Here is a 22,282-nt window from a genome sequence, read left to right on the forward strand (position 1 = left end):
AAAGCATGAATCAGAAAATCAATACCTGTAAATTATGTTGTAATATAGAACTTCCATGCCGCTTAGTAGTATTCACTCAGAATGCTTCCTTTTAGACATGGCAATTTTTATCTCCTCACTTTAGATGTCTGTACTGTGGCACCTGACTCAGGACAGCCCTGCAAATCAGGGCAGACATTTGTGGCAAGTTCTTACCACCAGCAGCAAAACACCATCCAACGAGAGAACTGACTTAATGGAAAAAATCATTTGCACTCAATTCATTGTTTGAACAATAGTATCAAAAATGAAAACAATTCAGCAGTGATGTCTGAGAACTTTATACATAGGACCATGATGATCCCTGTTGAGCCTCATGAAGAACATGCTGGAGAGAATAAGGAGGTCTCTAGTAGAATGAGGGAACCCATCAAGTATCCTGAGCACCTTAGTCACCAGGTGATTGAGAAATTCAACAGCCTTTTGAATTTCGTGAACAAGGAAAAGTCATGAGTGAAGAAACAGTATTTACACCTAGAGGAGCCCTTCTGGAAGGGATTGTCCATAAATGCAATGAGTGCAGTGACACCCGTGATAAGGTACCTTTCGTTGTCCGAGACAGAACCCAAGGAGGACAGACTCGCTGCAGTTGTAATGAAAAGGGGAGAGCTGCGGAGATGACTCCAGTGCATTTGAATCCTCCTAGGTATGTTGAACATGAGCAGCAGAAATGTTATGAAAGTGGGGCCAGTCTCAGAAACACATTTCACACCTATCCGCATGAGAGTACCCAGTTAGGGAAGAATAATTTGGGATATAAGAGATATGGTGAAGCGGCCTCTAAAACCTCTGTTCTGACTGAACATCAGAAAACAAAAGCAGACGATCAACCTGATGAGTGTGGGGGCACCGCTGAGATTTCCTTACAGAGGGGATACCAGAGAAATCTCACTGCAGTGAAGTTGTTTGGCTCTAACGTTTATGTGAAAACTTACTCATGGAAGACTGCCCTCACTTACATCCACAGTCTCAAACGGGAGTGAAGCGCTACCCGTGTCAGGTGTGTAAGAAAACTTTCAGGCAGAAACTTGCTTTTAGTGTCCATCAGAAACTCATACAAGGGAGAAATCCTATGAATGTCAGGCGTGCAGGAAAGTGTTCTCCGGTAAGTCAGTTCGTGTTCTACATGAGAGGACTCACACTGGAGAGAAATGCTATGAATGTGAAAGGTGTGGGAAAGCTTTTTCCAGGAAGTCTCACCTTACTGAGCATCAGAAAATTCACACTGGAGAGAAGCCTTACGAATGTCAAGAGTGTAGGAAGACTTTCCACTGGAAATCATCCCTCCCTCACCATCAGAGAGGTCACACTGGAATGAAGCCTTATGAATGTAAAGGGTACAGGAAGACTTTCGACTGGAAATCATCCCTCACTGAACATCAGAGCGGTCACACTGGTGAGAAACGCTATGATTGTGAAGGGTGTGGGAAAGCATTTTATCGTAAGGCACACCTTATTAGACATCAGAGAATTCACACTGGAGAGAAACCCTATGAATGTGAACGTTGTGGGAAAGCTTTTTCCAGTAAGTGTTACCTCAAGGAGCATCAGAGAATTCACAGTGGAGAGAAGCCTTATGAATGTCAAGAGTGTCGTAAGAATTTCCAATGGAAATCATCCCTCAGTCTCCATCAGAGAAGTCACACTGGAGAGAAGCCTTATGAATGTCAAGAGTGTAGGAAGACTTTCCAGTGGAAATCATCCCTCAGTAAACATCAGAGAATTCACACTGGAGAGAAACCCTATGATTGTGAAGGGTGTGGGAAAGCTTTTTCCCGTAAGTCCAACCTCATTAGACATCAGAGAAGTCACAATGGAGATAAACCCTATGATTGTGAAGGGTGTGGAAAAGCTTTTTCCCGTAAGTCCAACCTCATTAGACATCAGAGAAGTCACGCTGGAGAGAAACCCTATGATTGTGAAGCGTGTGGGAAAGCTTTTTCACGTAAGTCACACCTCATTACACATCAGAGAATTCATAATGGAGGGAAATCCTATGAGTGTCAAGAATGTGGGACGGCTTTCCACCAGAAATCATCCCTCAGTAAACATCAGAGAAGTCACAGTGGAGAGAAGCCTTATGAGTGTCAAGAGTGTGGAAAAACTTTTTCCCGTAAGCAAGCTCTCACTGGACATCAGAGATGTCGCTGGACAAAATCCCTATGATTGTGAAGAGTGGGAATACTTTTCAGGAAGTCAGCCCTCACTAGGCATGACAAACTCCACACTGGAGGGAAACACTATGAATGTCAAGAGTGTGCAGGCAATCCTCCCCTGGTGGTGCAGGTGGTTAAGCGCATTGCTGTGAAGCTGTCCGTGACTTTGCGGTGGGAGTTTGATTTCCTGGCCGGCCAGGAGCAGCCCCATGGTGCGGCAGACCTCTCCATTCTGGCCCACTGCATGTATTTCAGCAGTGTATTTCGGTCAGTCTGCCTGTACTGTTCCCCGCTCTGTCTCTGCTGCATGCTCTCACCCTCCCACACATCTGGCCTGTACCCTGGTTCTTGTATGTTTGAATAAATAAAAATCTTTTAAAAATATTCAAACGTAGGAGCTCAAACCACATCATGCAGCTGAGAGCAATGGGAACTGACATACGGTTTCAATCCTAATTGCGTGGAGTTACCTGGTTCACTCTGTTCTCCCAAGTTCATGCAGTCATGATGTTGCTGTTCCTGTTGCCGTTGCCTCTAGTATCCTCTTAAGTTCCTGGGCGATGCTATGCCTGTCCACAGCAGCTGTCTGTCTACATGGCACACTGCATGTTGCGTGGGTAAGTGATCTCTCTGGGTTTTGTAACTTAGTCGTCACATTCTGTTCAGTACTCTAGGTCTCTGTGGTGCCCCCTGATGCTGGAATTGCTCACCACCAAAATGTCCTCCTCTAGAAGGAAACGTTGAACTGTGCTATCGGCTATAGGTTGAGGTCTGCAGATGTCTTTACCTACTTTTCATGATGAAGGTTTTTCGGGGCCTCCCTGGTGGCCTTGGGGTTAAGTCTCAGCGCTATTGCCTGCTCTGGCCAGGGTTTCAGCCCCAGCTAGGAAGCCGCCCCACATATGGCCGCAGCAGGCCTCTCCTGTGTCACCCGCTGCTCCCGTTAGCCAGGTATTTCAGTGGTTCTGCCTGTTTGTCACCACACTCATTATCTGGTGAATCCTAACACCCCCGAAGCTCTGGTCTACACCCCAGTTCTACAAAATAAGGGAATTTTGTTGGAAGATTAATTCTGCATACAAGATCTGGGTGCAAGCCGGAGGTATGAGGGGGTGAGAGGATTCTCCACCGAGAGAGTGGGGTGCACTACAAGCGGATCTACTGAAATCCACTGCTGAAGGGGGCAGTGGGGACACAGGAGAGGTCTACTGTGCCCTTGAGTCACCTCCCCGGCCAGGGATCGAACTCATGTCTGCAGTACTGAGAACAGCTTCATAGTGGTGATACTTCACCCCTGCGCCAACTTAGGCCCCTGAATTTTTTTTTAAAGGATAGGATTCTTGCCTGTTAATTTTTTTATTAAATTATTGTTCATCTTTGTGCAACATTGGATTGCTCCCTTTCTGTATAATTCTTATAAATGTCCTGTCCGCACCGCCCCTGTGACCCGTCACCCCAGGCCCTGGTGCTCCTCCTCCCCTCCTGGCCCCTCTTCTGCCCCATCCCCTGCTGGCATCTCAGCTCTGTCATCTGCCTGCTAGTTTTTTTTTTTCCCCTGACCCTTTCTTCGTTCCCCTGTATTCCTCCTGGAGGTGATGATGTAATCCAGGTCTTTTTCCTTCACTCTTTGTTCAGAACATAATCCCTTCCGCCGTTGCTGGCCGTGTCCTGAATGTGGTCTTTGTCTGAGTCAGTTCATAGCTTGGGGTGAGTGGTTGGTGTGGAATGTGGTGGCTGAGAAAGTCCTTGATATAACTCTTGCTCCCACTCCCCCTTCAGGGGCCCCGGGCACCATCTGATGTGTTTCTTTGGCTCCGTGGTGATGCCTAGCGGAGAGTTTGTGCAGCAGGCCCGGAGTGTGAGGCCTCGGGTGTGCTCTTCCTCATTTCTTGTCTTTGGTGCGAAAGTACTTCCAAGTGGAGCCCAGAGTTCCAGAAGAGCCAGACATTTACTCACAGGAGTAAGGACAATAAAGCTCCCTGAGCAGAACAGTCCCGAGGGGTGGCCGCTGGGGCCGAGAAGCAGGGGCTCCCGCGGCTGTGGCGGTTAGGGAGCGGATGCTGGTCGTGGGGGTCTCTGTGGTGTGTCTCTTGCTGAGGGGCTTGGCCTGAGTCCTCTCCTGAGGCTCCGAGGCCCGCTGAGTTTGCCCCCGTTACTCGCCTGCATGTCCACACCTAGCCTTGGTCTGTGGATTTGCAGTCGTGCCCTGTGTCGGCTCCGCGGCGTCCTCTCCGCAGGGCTGTGCTCGGGGCCCGTCCATCGGGGATTGTTTCTCTGATCATGGATTTGGGACTTGGGCACCCGCTACTCCCTGTCCATGCCCTCTATGCAGCTTCCTCAGTCAGGAACATCTCTACGGCCAGAGCCCCCGTCCTGTGTTTCCAGGTCGGTGACTGATGGGGTGTCTGTCCCCTGAGAGCATCCTCCCTGATTCAGGGGGAGGTACATTGGTCCCTTCATACTCCACCTGGAGTGTTGGGGCCATGGGCCATATTCCTCAACGCGCCATGGGAGGTTGCTGAGGTTTTCACCCCTAGGCCGCAGGGCGCTTTCCACGATGCTGCAGGCTCCTAGGTGTCCTTGAGCGCCCATTAAAGATGGCATTGGGCCCCTCAGCCTTCACCTCAGACCTGGTCCAAAGAGGCCTGCAGGGTTTGCTAAGACAACGCTCCTCTGCTAGTGCCACGTTCCCTGGAAGTGCCTGTTGCTGTGACGTGACCCATGTCGGCTGTTGCAGCAAGGGTCACTCTCTGCTCTGAAGGTGAAGTGTTCAGGGGGTCGTGTCACGTCCCCCTGCAGGTGTGTTGGGGCGTCCAGTGGTGTGGCGGGGGAGGCCTCTGCAGATGGGTGGGCGGCCCAGGTGGGTGGTGATGCTGTTGGCGGAGGCCCAGGAGAGGCCTCCCCCGTGCTCCGTGGGGACCTTGCCCAGCTCAGCCACATCCTGGGGTCAGGACGCGCAGCATCAGCACAGCCCAGAGACTTATATGAATTGGGTGACATCGAGGAATGTATATTTGCAAAAAAAAAAACATTTTATTGTTTATAATTTTGTACAGTATGATAAGTTTTGTAACACTCCCCAATATGCATTGCAGGCTTATTAGTGGAGCTCATCTTTACTACTACTTGTGTCATGAGACTCATTCGTGGTTGGACGCTTTGCCATTGTTCTAATAAAAAATATAAATAAATGCATGGGTTGAAAGTTTCTAATTGTTATTACTAACTGACAAGATGATATTTACCAAAATAGCTTTCACCAAACAATTTATTCACTAAGAAAAGAATCACTTTTCCAATTTTCTCCTCTTTAGATCTATGTGCACTGCTCGAAGCTTCAAACCAAAATGAGCTCAGCTTTGAAAGTCTTTTCCTCCAGATGTAGACTTGTTTATTTGTAATTATATATCTCACTACACAGTACGCACTGTTTGAAAACCGACCGTTCTTCTACAAACTCCCCGTATCACTCTTTTCAAGTGGTGTCGCGAAGTGCTCGGACCGTCGTGAGCACGCATCTCACATTCTTGTCCGACACAAAACCCGCTGACATTTCTTGTATATATCTTAGTAATTTTACGATATTTTGATTTAATTTCTTGTGCCATTTCAAGATAAAACTTCAAGGAAACATGCATGTCTCAAAAAGTTGTGTTGAAATAACTCAATTCCCCATAATCACTAATAAATTGCAATGTCCCCTGAGAGGGGAAATCCGAGTGATATGCTAGAATTCCGATGTCCCCTGAGAGGGGTCAGCGGAGTGCAAAGGGTTAAGCAATGAGCAGAAAGAATGCAGGTCTATTTTGGGGGTGTATGTAAGCCTTTGGGACACCCTGGTTTCAGAAATAAGAGTTACACGACAGAGTGAGTGTATGTAATGCCACCAAACTCTGCATTGAAAAACATATGCCTTCCTAAGTACAAATAATGAACTAGAAGAGGAAATTAACAAAGCCATCCCACCTACAATTGCACACACAAAAAAATTAACTGGGAATAAATTTAACAGAGGAGGTGAAAGACTTTTACAAGGAAAACTATCAAACATTGTGGAAAAAAATAATAGAAAGCTTAGAGAAATGGAAAGAAAGACCCAGCTCATGGGGTGAAAGAATCAACATTGTCCAAAGGGCCATCCAACCCAAAGCCCCTTCTAGATTCACTGCAACCCCAATAAATATCCCAATGACATTCTTCAGAGGAATACAACAAAGATTACTGAGGTTCATATGGAAACACAAAAGACCCCAAATAACCAAAGCTTTCCTGATTAAAAGCGGGGGGAAATGAAGGAGTCACACTTCTGACCTCAAACTAAAGGTAAGGGGCCTCCCTGGTGGCCCAGGGGTTAAACACAGTGCTCTCAAACTACTGCCAGCCACTGTGCACAAGTTGGATCCCCAGCCGGCCAGGGAGCTGACTGCCATGTGCCTCAGACCTCTCCTGACTGGCCTGCTGCGCCCCTCAGCAGTGTATTTTGTCAGTCGGCCTGCTCTGTTCCCTGCTCTGTCTCTGGTGAATCCTCTCAACCCTGGCATCTACGGCCTGTCCCCCAGCTCTTGTGTGCATAAATAAATAAATCTTAAGTATTCGTTAAACGAGTATTTTGGAAAGCCACATAATTGAGCTAGAGTTACCTTATCAAATTCTTAGTTATAAATTAATCTGACTTGTGATATCATTTTGAAGAATACTAATAATAAATATGTGTAGATTCATGAAACAAATCTGTAAAAACTTGGATGTGTGCAAGAATATGTGGAACATCCCGAGAGAAAGGAAATACATCCCGAGAGCAGGCCAGGAGGAACTGCTCACCTTATCACAAGAAGGCATGGGCATCAAGCAGTCTCGTGCGGGGAGAGGCCGCGTCGTTTCCAGCTAGTTTCATGAGACTTTCCTGGGCTTGGCTGCGGTGACCCACATGTCGGCCAAGGTGAGGTGAAGTGTGGACTCTCTCAGACCTGAGGAGAGAGTGATTGGGGCTGTCCTCCTGCAGAGAGCTGGGGTGGAGGACGTGGACGCCACTCGGGGCACCGTCTCGCCGTGACTCTGCACACCCTGCTCGCCGGCCTTTCGGGGGTGAGCTGAGGAAACAGTGTGAAGGACATGTGGAGTCTGTGAAAAGGCCCCTGGCGCTCGCCGTGGTCACTGTTGAGTAGCCCGGGAATGTTTTCCCTCTGCAATGAGCCCTGTACAGGCTCCGGTGGCTCCAGGCCCTCCAGGGACGCTGTCGGGGAAGCTGGAGCCGCTGCCTCCCGGGGCAGGGTGGAGTCAGGGTGCGGAGGTGGCCCAGACCTGGAGGTGCCAGGAGGCGGCCCTCAGCGGGTGGATTCCTCCATCAGGCGCGAACGTCCTGAAGGCGCTCACGGGGTATTCTCTCCACAGCGGCCGTCGAGGCCGGCGGAGGAAACGGGGTGATGAGAAGCCAGGGGCGGCGGTGCGCGGGGGGACCTGCACCCGCCTGGGAAGAGGCTGCCCTGGCACCATCGCCTGCGGGGGCTCGCGCTGCCGCGGGGTGCTCCGCAGAGGGATGGACCATCCTGGGTCCCCAGCTGGACGTCCCCCTCTCGCGCCCCCATGACCCGCGTGTCCTCCCCGCGCGGCGACAGTCTCAGCGCCCGGGCGCGTCAGCCCGTCACGGGCACTTCCTCCCCGCGCGCCGGGGTCTGAGCTGGCGGCGCCTCCTCCGGCTTCTCAGTCCTCCCTCGACTCTCCCGGGGCGCAGCTCCTTCGGCGCCGCTGGACATGGGGTGTCCCCAGGGGTCGTGAGGGCGGCTGTCCTCAGAGTGTGGAGAGACGCGTGCGTGCAGGGGTGGTTCTGTGTCTGTCACTCACCTCCTTCGTCTTCTGGGGGGGCGTGAAGTCGAAATTGGGAATTTAAAAAGTCCTATTGTTGGGGGGGACCGCAAAGCCCCCAGAATATCCGCTCTAGAAAGGGTCTACCATCTGCTGCATCAAGAAAAAGCATAAAAAGTGGCCTCCCCGGGGGCACAACTGTTGAGCGCTGGGATGCGAAGCTGCCCACGGCCTCTGCAGTGCTGGTTCGATCCCCGGCTGCACCCCGGCCACCGGAGGAGGGTCCCACAGGACGCGCAGACCTCTCCTGCCGCCCGCTGCTCCCCTCAGCAGTGTCCTTCGGTCCTTCTGCCTGCTCTGCTCCCCGCTCTGGCTCTGGTGAATTCTCTCACCCGCCCGCGCTTCTGACTGTACCCAGTGCTTGTATAAATAAATAAATAAATCTTTAAAAAAAAAGGAATAAAATTCTGAGACCTGGATGGATTTTGAAAGTCTTATGCTAAGTCAAAAAATCAAGACACAGAACATAACTTCCTATAAGATTCCATTAATTCCAAAAACCCGATGAGGGGTATCTACAGAGAGACAGAGTAGATTGGATTTTGCCAAGCCCAAGAGTTGGTGCAAAAGGGAAGTATCTGCTAATGGTCTAGGGTTAATTTGGGGGTGATGAAAATGTTCCAAATTTTATTTTGGTGATGTTTGCACAACTGTGAAGTTATCATTCATTTGTATGCTCTAATGGGTGACTTTTATGGTATTTGGATTATATCTTTACAAACTCTTAAGAAAAATAATGACTATCACCATTAGGTTATGCTAAACCAGCAATACTATGTAGTGATTTTAAACTTCAAATGAATGAAATTGCTGTAATGTCTGAATGTTTATGTGCTGTTGCTCATTTTGTTCTTCACTTAGGAAACATCCTTCAGGCTACATCATGAAATTTACTAAGAAGCACCCTTTGATTGCTATTATTTCTGTTGGTGAAGTTTCAGGGAATGGAGAGACAGAAGAAGTGTTTTTTTTTTTGTTGTTATTGTTTTTTTTTGCCTAGACCAAAGTCACACTGTGTGTGATCTGTGTGCACCTCCGCATTTGCTAACTGGGCTGAGTCCACCATCACTGCCTTTCTTCAGGCCACTCTATTTTCAGCTCCCCTGGGTGGGCTTGCTTGCTTCATGACACAGAATCCTCTTGTGATGGCTGCCTGGAACGACTGCCTTTCTTGGCAATGAAACACCATGACATATTTGCAATCAGTGACCAAGGGGCTTAGACTTCAGCATGTCTGTTCATGACATGTTTCACTTGTTCAACACCTTTCTATTGTTCCTTGTGGGTTTGCTTGTATTTATTTTATTTGCCTATCAGATACTATTTTTGTTTGTGTTAACATTAGCGCAAATTTCAGTTCCATCACAAGTATTCCAGTTTGCAGTAAGTTCTCTGTTCTCTGAATTCTTTTCTTTTAAAGATTTATTTATTTATGTATACAAGAGCTGGGGTACAGGCCAGAGACACGGGGGCGGGGGGGACAGAAGAGGCAGATCAACTGAAATACACTGCTGAGGGGAGCAGCGGGCGAGACAGGAGATGTCTGCTGCTCCATGTGAGTTGCTCCCTGGCTGGCTGGGTATCGAACTCATGCTGCATACGCTGAGGACAGCTTCATAGTGTGGTGCTAAACCCCTTGCACCGCCAGGGAGGCCCTGTTCTCTGAATTCTTATCATGTGCATTAAGTGTTTCACTTCTGTCACACAGACCACAAACTACCCAGCACTTGTTAGCTTTGTTGAGCATATACTATGTGCTAAGAACTGCACTAAAAGCTTCCTATTTTTTCAGTGTATTTAACCATGTAAATTAATCTTGTTTACTTTATTAATAGGCACAACCATTCAGTGAATTTCCATTCTTTTCTGATTGAGTATTTATCTAAATGTCACACAAATTCTATTACAGAAAATATAGGGCTTGATAAATACTGGTGAATTACTTATTATTTTCTCTTTTCTATTTTTTTTTGTCTTTAAGCTACTGAAGAAAACTTACTAAATGTGGTAAAAATATGTTTTGTTCACTCACTGCCACGCCACGTCTCAGTAAATTTCAATTATTTATTTTGTAGTTTTTAAATTAATAGACTTTATTTTATGAGTTAATATTTGGAGAAAAATTGAGTGGAAATCTCATAGTTCCCATACATCCCCTCAAACTTCCAAAAACAGTGTTCCTTCTTATTAATATCTTGCATTGCTGTGGTTCAGCTGTTACAATTGATGAACCATTATTGATACATTATCTTTAAGGTCCATATTTTACATTAGGTTTTACTCTTTGTGTTGTTTATTTTATATCATTTGATAAAGGAATAACTTACACACACATATATATGTTTTCAAGGCACAAGTATATGTATATATGTATGTGATAACTTTTTTTTTTGACCACTGAGCTATATAGCTCATTGTCTGAATATACTACAGCTTATCAGTTCATCTGTTAAAGACTATCTTGGTTGCTTCCAAGTTTTAGTAATTATGGATAGAGCCTGTACAAACATTTCTATGCAGGTTTTTCTGTAGGACTACTTTTAAAAATTTACTTGAATAAATACCAGTGAGGACAATTTATGGATCATATAGTAAGAGTATGTTTAGTTTTATAAGAACAAAACAGTTTGTATAGATACAATTTCAAACCATCTTCCCAAGTGGCGGTGCCATTTTGCAATCCCATCAATAATGAGGAATTTCTGTTACTACACATCCTCTCGAGAACTTGGGGTTGTTGTGCTTGGGAATTTTGTCATTTTAATAGGTATGTGGTGATATAATTCTCTTTTAATTTTAAATTCTCTGATGACATTATATTTAAAATCTTTCTATGCACCTGTTTATCATGTGGATACTATGGTGAAGTGTCTGTTCAGATCTTTTATTTTTAAAAAGTATTTATTCATTTATCCATGAAACATCTGAGGTACAGGCCAGAGGTGGGGGGATTAGAAGATTCACCAGAGACAGATTGGGGAGCAGAACAGGTGGATTGACTGAAATAAACTGCTGAGGGGAACAGCTGGCGAGACAGAAGAGGTCTGTGCTACACATGGCTAGCTCCCTGGCCAGGGATCCAACTCAGGCTGCAGTGTTGAGAGCACTGAGGCTTAACCTAGGCCACCAGGGAAGCCCTGGGTTGCATGTTTTCCTAATGATTCTTTTTTAATAAGAATATTTTGTATTTATACTACTGTTTAATCATTTATTAATTCCAGGAGATTTTTTTTTAAATATTAAATTTTATTTTTTTATTCCCCCATACAATTGCAAACGCCCCATTCTGACCCCAATCCTTCCCCTCCCGCCCCCCACCCCCCAAAAAGTGTCTCTGGTTCAAAGTTTTTTGTTGATTTTGATTTTCACTTTCTTATATTCATTTTCCTGGTCCCTTATTTAAGTTTTCTAGATTCCTGCTATGAGTGAGACCATCCGGTATTTTTCTTTTTCTTTTTGGCTTATTTCGCTGAGCATGATCCCTTCCAGTGCCATCCATGTTGCTGCAAATTGCATGTGTTTATCGTTTTTGAATGCTGAGTAATATTCCATGGTATATATGTACCACATCTTCTTGATCCAGTCATCTATTTTTGGGCATTTGGGTTGTTTCCAAAGCTTAGCTATTGTAAACAGTGCTGCTATAAACATAGGAGTGCAGGTGCTCTTTGGAATTGATGTTTCTGTGTCCTTTGGGTAAATACCTAGGAGTGGAATTGCTGGATCATATGGAAGCTCTATGTTTAGTAGGTCCAGAAATCTCCACACAGCTCTCCATAGTGGTTGGACCAGTTTGCACTCCCACCAACAGTGCACAAGAGTTCCTTTTTCTCCACATCCTCGCCAACATTTGTTGTTGCTAGTTTTTTTAATATGTGCCATTCTCACTGGTGTGAGATGGTATCTCATGGTAGTTTTGATTTGCATTTCCCTGATTACAAGTGATGTTGAACATTTTTTCATATGTCTGTTGGCCATTTGCATTTCCTCTTCAGAGAAGTTTCTTTTTAGCTCTTCTGCCCATTTTTTGACTGGATTATTTTCTTTGTTGTTGCTGAGTCTCATCAGCTCTTTGCAGATTTTTGTGATCAGTCCTTTATCATTAGTGTTGGGTGCAAAAATGTTCTCCCAGTTGGTGGGGTTTCTCTTTGTTTTTGTTATTGTCTCTTTTGCTGTGCAGAAGCTCTTGAATTTGATGTAGTCCCAGCTGTTTATCTTTCTCTTCACTATCACTGCTTTGGGTGATGTGTCTGTAAAGATGTCTTTGATGTGCAAATCCCGTAGTGTTTCGCCTATATTTCCTTCTATGTATTTTATGGTTTCAGGTCTTATGTCTAGTTCTTTAATCCATTTTGAGTTGATTTTTGTGTATGGTGTGAGGTAGTGGTCAAGCTTCATTCTTTTGCATGTAGCGACCCAGTTTTCCCAGCACCATTTATTGAACAAACTTTCTTTGCTCCAATGCATAGTCTTTGCTCCTTTGTCAAAGATTAGTTGACCATAAATCTGTGGGTTTATTTCTGGATTTTCTATTCGATTCCATTGGTCTGTATGTCTGTTCTTGTTCCAATACCATGCAGTTTTGATGATTATGGCTTTGTAGTATAGTTTGAAGTCTGGGAGTGTGATGCCTTCATTTCCTTCTTTTTTTTCAGTAGAGCTTTGGCTATTCAGGGTTTTTGGTGATTCCATATGAATTTCATCAATAATTGTTCTATTTCTTTGATGAATGCCATTGAGATTTTGATTGGAATAGCATTGAATCTGTATATTGCTTTTGGTAGGATGGCCATTTTAATAATGTTTATTCTTCCAATCCATGAGCAGGGGATGTCTTTCCATTTCTTTGTGTCTTCTTCTATTTCTTTTAACAGTGTTTTATAGTTTTCTTTGTATAGGTCCTTTACCTCTTTTGTTAGATTTATTCCCAAATATTTGATTTTTTTTGTTTCGATAATAAAAGGGGTGGTTTTTTTGATTTCTTCTTCTTCTTCAGATTTATTGTTTGTGTATAGGAAGGCTACTGACTTTTGCGTGTTGATTTTGTATCCTGCCACTTTACTGAATTGATTGATGAGTTGAATTAGTTTTTCTGTGGAGATTTTGGGGTTCTCTATGTATATTATCATATCATCTGCAAATAGTGATAGTTTGACTTCTTCTTTTCCTATTTGGATTCCTTGGATGTCTTTCTCTTGTCTTATTGCTCTGGCTAGGACTTCCAGTATTATATTGAAAAGCAGTGGTGAGAGTGGACATCCTTGTCTTGTTCCAGATCTTAATGGAAATGCTTTCAGCTTTTCACCATTGAGAATGATACTGGCTGTTGGCTTGTCATAGATGGCCTTTATGATGTTGAGGTATGTTCCTTGTATCCCAAGAATTTCAAGGGCTTTTATCATGAATGGGTGTTGCACTTTGTCGAAAGCTTTCTCAGCATCTATTGATATTATCATATGGTTTTTATATTTCTTTTTGTTGATGTGTTGGATAACGTTGATTGATTTTCGGATGTTAAACCATCCTTGTGCCCCTGGAATGAATCCAACTTGGTCGTGGTGAATTATCTTATGGATACATTGTTGGATTCTGATAGCTAAAATTTTATTGAGGATTTTTGCATCAGTGTTCATTAGGGAGATTGGCCTATAGTTTTCCTTTTTTGTGTTGTCCTTATTCGGTTTTGGTATTAGTGTAATATTGGCTTCATAGAACGTGTTTGGTATTGTCCCTTCCTTCTCAATTTTTTGGAAGAGTTTGTGACGGATAGGCACTAATTCGTCTCTGAATCTTTGGTAGAATTCATTTGTAAATCCATCAGGTCCTGGGCTTTTGTTTTTGGGGAGGTTTTTAATTACCATTTCAATTTCGCTGCTTGTAATTGGTCTGTTTAGGTGTTCTATTTCTTCTTTATCTAGCTTTGGGTGATTGTAGAATTGTAGGAATTTGTCCATCTCCTCTAGATTGTTGAACTTGTTTCCATATAACTGTTCATAGTAGTTACTGATTATTCTTTTGATTTCTGCTGTGTCCATTGTGATTTCTCCTCTTTCATTTATGATTCTGTGTATTTGTGCTTTCTCCCTTTTTTCCTTTGTGAGCCTGGCTAGGGGTTTGTCTATTTTATTTATTTTTTCAAAGAACCAGCTCTTGGTTTCATTGATCTTTTGGATTGTTTTTTTAGTTTCAATTTCATTTATTTCTGCTTTGGTTTTTATTATTTTTTTTCTTCTACTGGTTCTGGGGTTTTTTTGTTGTTCTTTTTCTAGATCTTTGAGCTTCGAGATTAGGTTGTTTCTTTGAGTTCTTTCTTGTTTTTTGATGTGAGCTTCTATTGCTATATATTTTCCTCTTATTACTGCTTTTGCTGCATCCCATACATTTAGGATATTGGTGTCCTCCTTGTCATTCAATTCAAAGAATTTTTTAATTTCTTCTTTGATCTCCTCGTTAGTCCAGTGGTCTTCCAGTAGTGTGGCTTTTAATCTCCATGAGGTAGGATAGTTCCTTGCCTTCTTTTTATGATTTATTTCTAGTTTGATGCCTTCGTGGTCAGAAAAGATGGTTGGTATGATTTCAATCTTGGTGTATCTGTTGATGTTTGTCTTGTGCCCCAGTATGTGATCGATCCTGGAGAATGATCCGTGTGCGCTTGAGAAAAATGTGTACTCCGTTTTTTTTGGGTTTAGTGTTCTATAGATGTCTGTTAATCCCAAATGCTCTAGGTCCTTATTTAGAGCTTTAGTTTCTTTACTTATTTTTTGTCTTGTTGATCTATCCATTGTTGATAGTGGTGTGTTGAAGTCTCCCACTACATATGTGTTTTCTCTGATGTCTGTTTTCAGAGAGGACAACAGTTGTCTGATATATTTTGGTGCTCTTTCGTTTGGTGAGTATATGTTAATGAGTGTTATTTCTTCTTGAAGTATTGTCCCCTTGATCATAATGTAGTGACCATTGGGGTCTCTTTTTATTTTTTTGAGTTTGAAGTCTGTTTTATCTGATATAAGTATAGCTGTTCCTGCTTTCTTTTTTGGCCCATTTGCTTGTAGGATTGTTTTCCATCCTTTGACTTTGAGCCTATTTTTATCTTTTGTAGCTAAATGTGTTTCCTGGAGACAGCAAAAGGTTGGGTTTTGTTTCTTAATCCAGGCTGCAACTCTGTGTCTTTTTATTGAAGAGTTTAGTCCATTTACATTTAGAGTTAATATTGATATGTTAGCATCTGTATTTGCCATTATGTTTGTCTTTCCTTTGATTTTATTTATTTATTCTTTTAATAACTTTTTTTTTTTTGGTCTTCTTTCGTTGTTATTCGTCCCTCTGAGGTTCTGGCTTTAGGATTCCTTGTAGTATTTTTTGGAGTGGGGGTTTAGTCGCAATGAAATTCCGGAGTTTCTCTTTGTCTGGGAAGGTCCATATTCTTTCTTCATGGAGGAAAGAGAGCTTTGTGGGATAGAGTATTCTTGGTTGGCATCTGTTTTCTTGGAGTCTGTTGACTATGTCCCTCCACTCTCTCCTTGCCCGTAGTGTTTCTTCAGAGAAGTCTGATGTCAGCCTGATTGGTTTTCCTTTGAATGTTATCTGTTTCTTCCCTCTTGTCAGCTTCAATATTTTTTCCTTGTCCTGGATTCTTGGGAGCTTTACTATTATGTGTCTTGCTGTGTTTTTCCTTTCGTCGTGGAAGTTTGGTGTTCTTCTTGCTTCTTGTATATCAATTTTCAGCTCCTTCTTCTCATTTGGGAAGTTCTCTTCAATTATATCCATGAATATTTTCTCTGTTCCTACATCTCTCTCCTCTCCTTCTGGAATTCCTATAACTCTTATATTTCCTTTCCTCATGGAGTCAGATAGTTCCCGAAGTCTTTCTTCATTCTTTATCCTTCGTACTTCTCTTTCCTTTTCTGTTTTGGTTCTTTTTATTTCTGTGTCTTCAAGAGTACTTATTCGTTCTTCCATTTCATCTATTCTGCTTTCATTGCTTTTCCCAGAGTTCTTTAGTTCCTCCATTAATTCTTTGATCTCCTGCATTTCTCTTACTTCCCTCTTTAGGGACTCAATTTCCTTCTTCTGATCTATCACTTTTTTAATCATGGCAATTTTAAATTCTCTTTCTGGAAGGCTCAGAAGTTCTTCCAAGTTGCTGTCGTTGCAATCTGGGGAGTGGTTTTCTTTTTGTGGTGTGCTTCTTTCCTGAGGAGTTTTTAGGTTGCGTGTGGTTCTTCTACTCCCTACTGTCTGTTTTCTAATTTGTCGTATGCGTTGGGACACTGTGTTGCTCGGACTGACTGACATCTTGGGTGAACTTCTCCGCTCCCCTCTGGCTCTTCCAGGAGCCATCTCTGTCTTCTGGGGGAGCTTTCTGCTGGTTTTAGGCAGTTTTTACTGAAGAAATGTCCCTGTTCTCAAATGGCGAAGCGGGATGCAGTCCCTGCGCCTCCGGTTTCAGGCACACTCTTCTGCGCCCCCGGTCTGCCCCGGACGTGGGTGCCTGCTCCTTCTGTGGGCTCAGACTGCTGGTCGGAAGGGGCCTGGCGTGGAATAACTTCCCGGCTGGCCACTGGGTCCTCCAGAAACCTTCTGCCCTTTTCAAGCAGTCTTAAGAAATGTCCTGTTTTATAGGGTGTTAGTGACTTTTTTTTTTCCTGGTCGCTAGGTGGCGCCAGAGATCTCTCCTATTGTCCTTGGGGGGCTGTTTTTCGCCTCCCCCCACCCCGTGGGACAGAGAACAGAGCGGGAATGGTAGGGTACACCTCAACAGCTTTGGGGTGCTGTGTCTGCCTTGTGCCCCACCGTCGTGGAGAAACCACGCCCCGAATTTTCGTGCCCCGGGTCTCAGTTCAAAGCCCTCAGGTCCAGGACGCGGGCTGTAGCCCAGTTCAGTGGCGCGGGAATGGCGCCTTTTGCACAGCTCCCGTGCCTGGGCGCCTGGTTCCTGCTCACTCAGGGAGGGACCTTCACCTCAGTGAGGACCTCCGCGCGTCTCCCCGCAAGCCTAGGTCGTCTCCCCGCAAGCCTAGGTCGCAGGCACGGGGACCTGGGCAGCCGCGATCCAGGTCTGCACTTGCTTTTCAAGCACGTGCCGAGTGCGCCACTTTCCCGTGCAGGCTTACCGGCAGCCCGGGCTGTGTGCGCGTCTCCCGGGGTCTTTGTTCTTCTCTAATGGCGCCCGGAGCCGTTCGCTCACCGCTGCAGCGGATCCTGCAGGGTTCGCCTCAGCTCCCGTTCACGGGGTGTGGTGGCTGCAATAGTTCCTTTCCACTCACAGTCCTGCTTGCTGCGTCGTTCGTTCTTGTTGGTCGTTTTGGTTTGTTGTTTCCCTCCTCTCTGCGGGTCGGAGAGTGCCGCTTCTGTGGGCGGGGGAGGGGAGCAGGGTTCTGCGCTTCCCTCCCTTCTGGTCCTCTTTTATGGCCACTTTCTTCTTCGGGTAGTTTGCTGGAGTCGTCCGTTTATCTTCCGTGTCCCAGTTCTCACTGGGACCTGCCGCTTTTCCTCCCTATTAACTTTTTTTAATGGGAGATCTTACTCGCAGCGTCTCCTCGCCGCCATGTTGTCCAGGAGATTTTTGTGGATTATTTGATATTTTCTACATTGAAAATAATGGCATCTGGGCATAAGTATAGTTTTATTTTTCTTTTATCAGTCTACATTATATTTTGCTTTCTTCTTGTTTATTTCATTATCTAGAACTTTCCAGTACAATACTGAATAGAATCGATGATAAGAGACAGCTTTAATTAGTTCCCAGTTTTATTTATTTTTTTTTAAAATTCATTTATGCACACAAGCACTGGGGTGTAGACCAAGGGTGTGGGGGTGAGAATATTCACCAGAGACAGAGTGGGGAGCAGAACAGGAAGACTGACTGAAACTCACTGCTGAGGGGAGCAGTGGGGAGTCAGGAGAGGTTTTCTGCGCCATGCGTGTAGCTACCTGGCCAGGAATTGAACTTGTGCAGCAGTTGCTGACAATAGCTTGCACCTTTCTCTTTAACCCCTGCACCATAAGGGAGGTCCTGTTCCTAATTTTAAGTGGCATCCAGTTTCTTGTTATTAAGTATGATTTTAGATTTAGATTTTTGTAGAAATTTTATAGCTAGTCAAGGAAGTTGCCTTATACTTCCAGCTTATCATGTGAATTAATCTTGCTTTCCTTGTCATTCAAAGCTAGTCTAAGTTCATTCTTTCATGATTCTATATAGATCAAAGTTCCATCAATACACAAAATTTAGGACTTAATAAGTTCCAGTGAGACAGTTAATATATAATCTTATTATCTGCATTTATTTTGCTCTGGATTAAGTGCTGAAGAAAATTATCTAATTTATTATGTAAATGTTTTCTGTTTACCTATTGCCATATCTCTATGAATTTCAGTAATAGGTTATTTTCTTTTTTTACTTTGATTTAAATTTCAAAGTTAGAATTTTCCAAAGAAATTCTTTGAGATGTGTAACCAGTTAATACTGAATGTCCCCATCCTGTTTTGAAAGACTATTATCCAAGCAACTCTGTAGCAAAGAATCCTAAATATGTTTCCCAAATACACCTGACTGCAAAGCTTATTTTTCACTTTCCAACCACTAATTTTCTACCAATTCAGTGATCCAGAATGTGCACCTCCAGGACTATGTATAAGGTCAGGAAACAAATGAGACAGATTTGTTTTCTTTCTATACTGTATAAAAATACTTCACAGACAGAAGATGACACTATTTTTTTCCACAGTGCATAAGTTGGTTTGTTTCCAAGTCAAGATGAGGTGTATCCCTGGCTGTGATGAGGCAAGACATGAATATTGAACTTGGTGGAATCACTCGGTGGTCACCTTTGTAGAGCACCTCCTTAGTCCTCATGAGAGGGACATGCAGACACCCTGACCGGATCTGTTGTGTCACTGAACCCCAACCCCTGCTCCTCTCGGGTCTGCTGTCTTCATCTGCCAGAGGGACAGACATTTCCTCACATCTTCCAAACCTAGAAGATATGGCCAGGACAGGAGACCAAACTGACCACAGACAAGCCTCTTCTCATTAGCCCAGCTGGCAATATGGTGGGACGAGGCTCTGCCAGCTGTGAGGACTATGACTCCCTCGAGTTCCTTAGAGAGACCATTCATCAGGGCCCCTCCACCCACCCATCCGCAGGACCTGTGGGCACCTTCGCTCAGGGTCCTCACACCAACCTTGCCCCCACCTGCTCTGGCTCCTCAAATGCTCCGAGGCCTAAGTGCTGGATCCCACACCCGATGTCACCTGCAGGATCTGCTGCAGGAAGCAAAGGGCTCTGACTTTGAACAGTGACACTGACTGACTCTTTCAAAGAGCCATAAAAAGGAACTACGCTGTCAGGGTGACATCTGTTTTCCCTTTAACTCTTGTTATGGAGTTAACAAGATTCCTCACAACCTAGTAATTCCCAGTGGAATTTGTAATTAGATTGAAGAAAGCTTTAGAGATCTTTAATGCACCGAGGTTAGCATTGAAGTATTTATGGCAAATTATTATATAAAGTAACAACCTCAATCTGTGGCTAGTTAGCTTGGTAATAGGGTTGTAAATGATGAGCTATAAAACTGGAGGGGGACTTAGAGGTCACAGGCCTGCAAATCATAGCCTTCTAAGATTTCCTGGAAGATTATCTGTACTCTGTCAGCACCACTCCAATGAGGGCACTCCCTGGTTTCTGGTAAGCTGTCTGAAGCCCTTCCCATCTGTAGGGTAAGGTAAAAGTTAGCAGGCTTTTCTGCCCTCCCGCCATCAGGAGAGATGAGGGAACCCTGTGATCCTGAATGCATGCCTGATGGCGGGCACCTGAAGTGGGTACACCTGAGCTAAGAGACTGATTTATAAGGGTGGTGCAGCAGAGTGCGGTGTGGTGGTAGTGCGGTGTTAAGGGTGGAGGAATGGAGTGTACAAAGGAGTGTGGCGACTACAAACAACGGCAAAGAGAATGTGGCTGCTAGAACCATTCATAAACCTGCCCGGAATGGGTTGGTTGCTTTACACCATCGCTTGGCACAGTGGGACTGCGTTCCCGAAAGCCCTGGCACTGACCCGCATAGCTGGACTCCCTTTCAGCTTGTCCTGACACTGACCTTCTTATCACAGAGGTTAGTTGACCATAGGAAACCCCCACACCAAGTGAACATTCACCTCAAATTCTAGACAAAGAGTCACCCTTTCACCTCAGCAATACACCTAACTTTAGGCCCCAGATTCTGGCAACATTCCCCATTTTCAGACCCCTTCAAGTGTTCTTCCTCACTGGTCATTCTGGAGTTAAAGCAGTTTGGTTGTCATCAAGAAAAAAAGGAGTCAAGTGCACTGAGGGGATGAACCCTGAACCACACACAGAGGATGTGGACAAGCAGAAGCCGAAATCTCGAGTTCATGCTGATTCCACGACAAGGCTTCAGTGGTGCTGGGCCTGTCAACAGTGCTCAAGCCTGTGTGTAGGTTGTCTGCTGCACTTCCTCCAGGGCAGATTCCCAAAGGTGCTGACTTAACCAAGTCTGGATCATGTGTCCACAGTTCCTCAGCAAGTGCATGCCAGGTAGCACTCAGTGCTCATTATCCTGTGTTGTGTGTCCAGGACAGGAGACCAGACTGACCGCAGACAAGACTCTCTTCTCATCAGAACAGCTGTCCCAACAGCACAGTATTGGCTTCACCTGGGTATTGGCGAGAACAATATCCTCTTCTTACAATTTTATTTTTTTTGTTTTTCTTTTTTTTTATTTTCATTTTTTAAATTAATATTTTATTTTATATGATTCTTACATCATTTTAATATTTGCACAATGTATGCATTATCATTTTGGTTATATTCCCATACAATTGCACCCCCTTATTATGACCCTAATCCTTCCTCTCCCTGTCACCCCCTTCCCATAGTGTGTCTCTGGTTTATGGTTGCTTGTTGATTTTGATTTTTACTTTGTATTAATCAGTCTTTTTCCTGGCCCCTTATTTAGGTTTTCTAAATTCCTGCTATCAGTGAGGCCATCCAGTATTTTTTTCTTTTTCTTTCTGGCTTATTTTGCTGAGCATGATTCCTTCCATCTCCATCCATGTTGCTGCAAATGGCATGAGTTTATCTTTTTTGATTGCTGAGTAATATTCCATGGTGTATATGTACCACATCTCCTTGATCCAGTCATCCATTTTGGGGGCATTTGGGTTGTTTCCATAGCTTAGCTATTGTAAATAGTGCTGCTATAAACATAGGGGTGCAGGTGCACTTTGGAATTAATGTTTCTGTGTCATTTGGGTAAATACCTCTCCAAAGAGGAAATGCAAATGGCCAACAGGCATATGAAAAAATGTTCAACATCACTTGTAACCAGGGAAATTCAAATCAAAACTACAATGAGATACTGCCTAACGCCAGTGAGCATGGCACATATTTAAAAAAAAACTAGCAACAACAAATGTTGGTGAGGATGTGGATAAAAGGGAACTCTCCTGCACTGCTCATGTAAGTGCAAACTGGTCCAACCACTATGGAGAGATGTGTGGAGATTTTTTGACCTACTAAAGACAGAGCTTCCATAGGATCCAGCAACTCCACTTCTAGGTATTTACCCAAATGCTTACAATTTTATATGCCTGCTGCGAGGACTATGACTCCCTCGAGTTCCTTTAGAGGCAATTCAGCAGGGCCACCTACACCTACCTATCTGAGATTCCAAAATGAAATCCAGATTTTGCTCACTTCGATTCCCATTTTCCTAGGATCAGAATTTCCTAGAATCATAAAAGATCAGGATTGTAAGTTTAGTGTAAATAATTGCCCTCCCACCATTAGGACTGATGATGGATCCTTGTGGTCCTGAATGCATGCCTCATGGCGGGCACCTGGAGTGGGGTGTGGCCATATCGACGTGGGATTAACCTGGGCTGAGATGGTGCTTATAAGGGCGGAGTCACAGGGATGCAGCAGAGCAGAACAAAACTACCAGAAGAGAATGAGGAGAAATAGCAGAGAAGCAGAGGCCACGAGAGAAGGCCAGAGAACCCAGAAAGACTGAAGACTTGCTGGGGGCTGGAAGGCTTGCCACCCTCCTGGACCCCCGGCACACCTGTCTGCTGTGTACCTGGTAAAATGGCACTAAAAGCCTGGAGAGCCACCAAGGGCTCCAGGACTCTCCTTTACTGTCTGCTCCAATCATAGAAAACCTGCACTGGCCCTTCCTGCCACTACAGTAAGGAAACTAAAATTCCT

At 44.4% G+C, this 22,282-nt stretch overlaps 2 protein-coding genes across 2 annotated transcripts in view; one reads left to right on the forward strand and one right to left on the reverse strand.

Moving 5' to 3' along the window:
• LOC119250690 (zinc finger protein 39-like) overlaps window positions 1-22,282 on the reverse strand; it is a 332,349-nt gene that overhangs the window by 231,022 nt on the left and 79,045 nt on the right. The gene's annotated exons all lie outside the window — the stretch shown is intronic.
• Window positions 334-8,970, forward strand: LOC129146189 (zinc finger protein OZF-like). The gene is made up of 3 exons (XM_054697739.1): window positions 334-471; window positions 1,078-2,812; window positions 8,919-8,970. Exons 1-2 carry the CDS (start codon window positions 334-336, stop codon window positions 2,203-2,205), a joined length of 1,266 nt encoding a protein of 421 aa, XP_054553714.1. The 3' UTR covers window positions 2,206-2,812; window positions 8,919-8,970.

The sequence above is a fragment of the Talpa occidentalis genome, unplaced genomic scaffold (genome assembly GCF_014898055.3).
Source record: "Talpa occidentalis isolate TD23 unplaced genomic scaffold, MPIMG_talOcc4v2.1 talOcc4.18, whole genome shotgun sequence".
NCBI classification, from domain to species: Eukaryota; Metazoa; Chordata; class Mammalia; order Eulipotyphla; family Talpidae; genus Talpa; species Talpa occidentalis.

Coding starts and splice junctions, on each gene's coding strand:
- LOC129146189 (XM_054697739.1), top strand. CDS start 334: ATGATGATCCCTGTTGAGCCTCATGAAGAACATGCTGGAGAGAATAAG. Junction 472..1,077: donor TCAACAGCCTTTTGAATTTC/GTGAACAAGGAA, acceptor ACTTGCTTTTAG/TGTCCATCAGAAACTCATAC.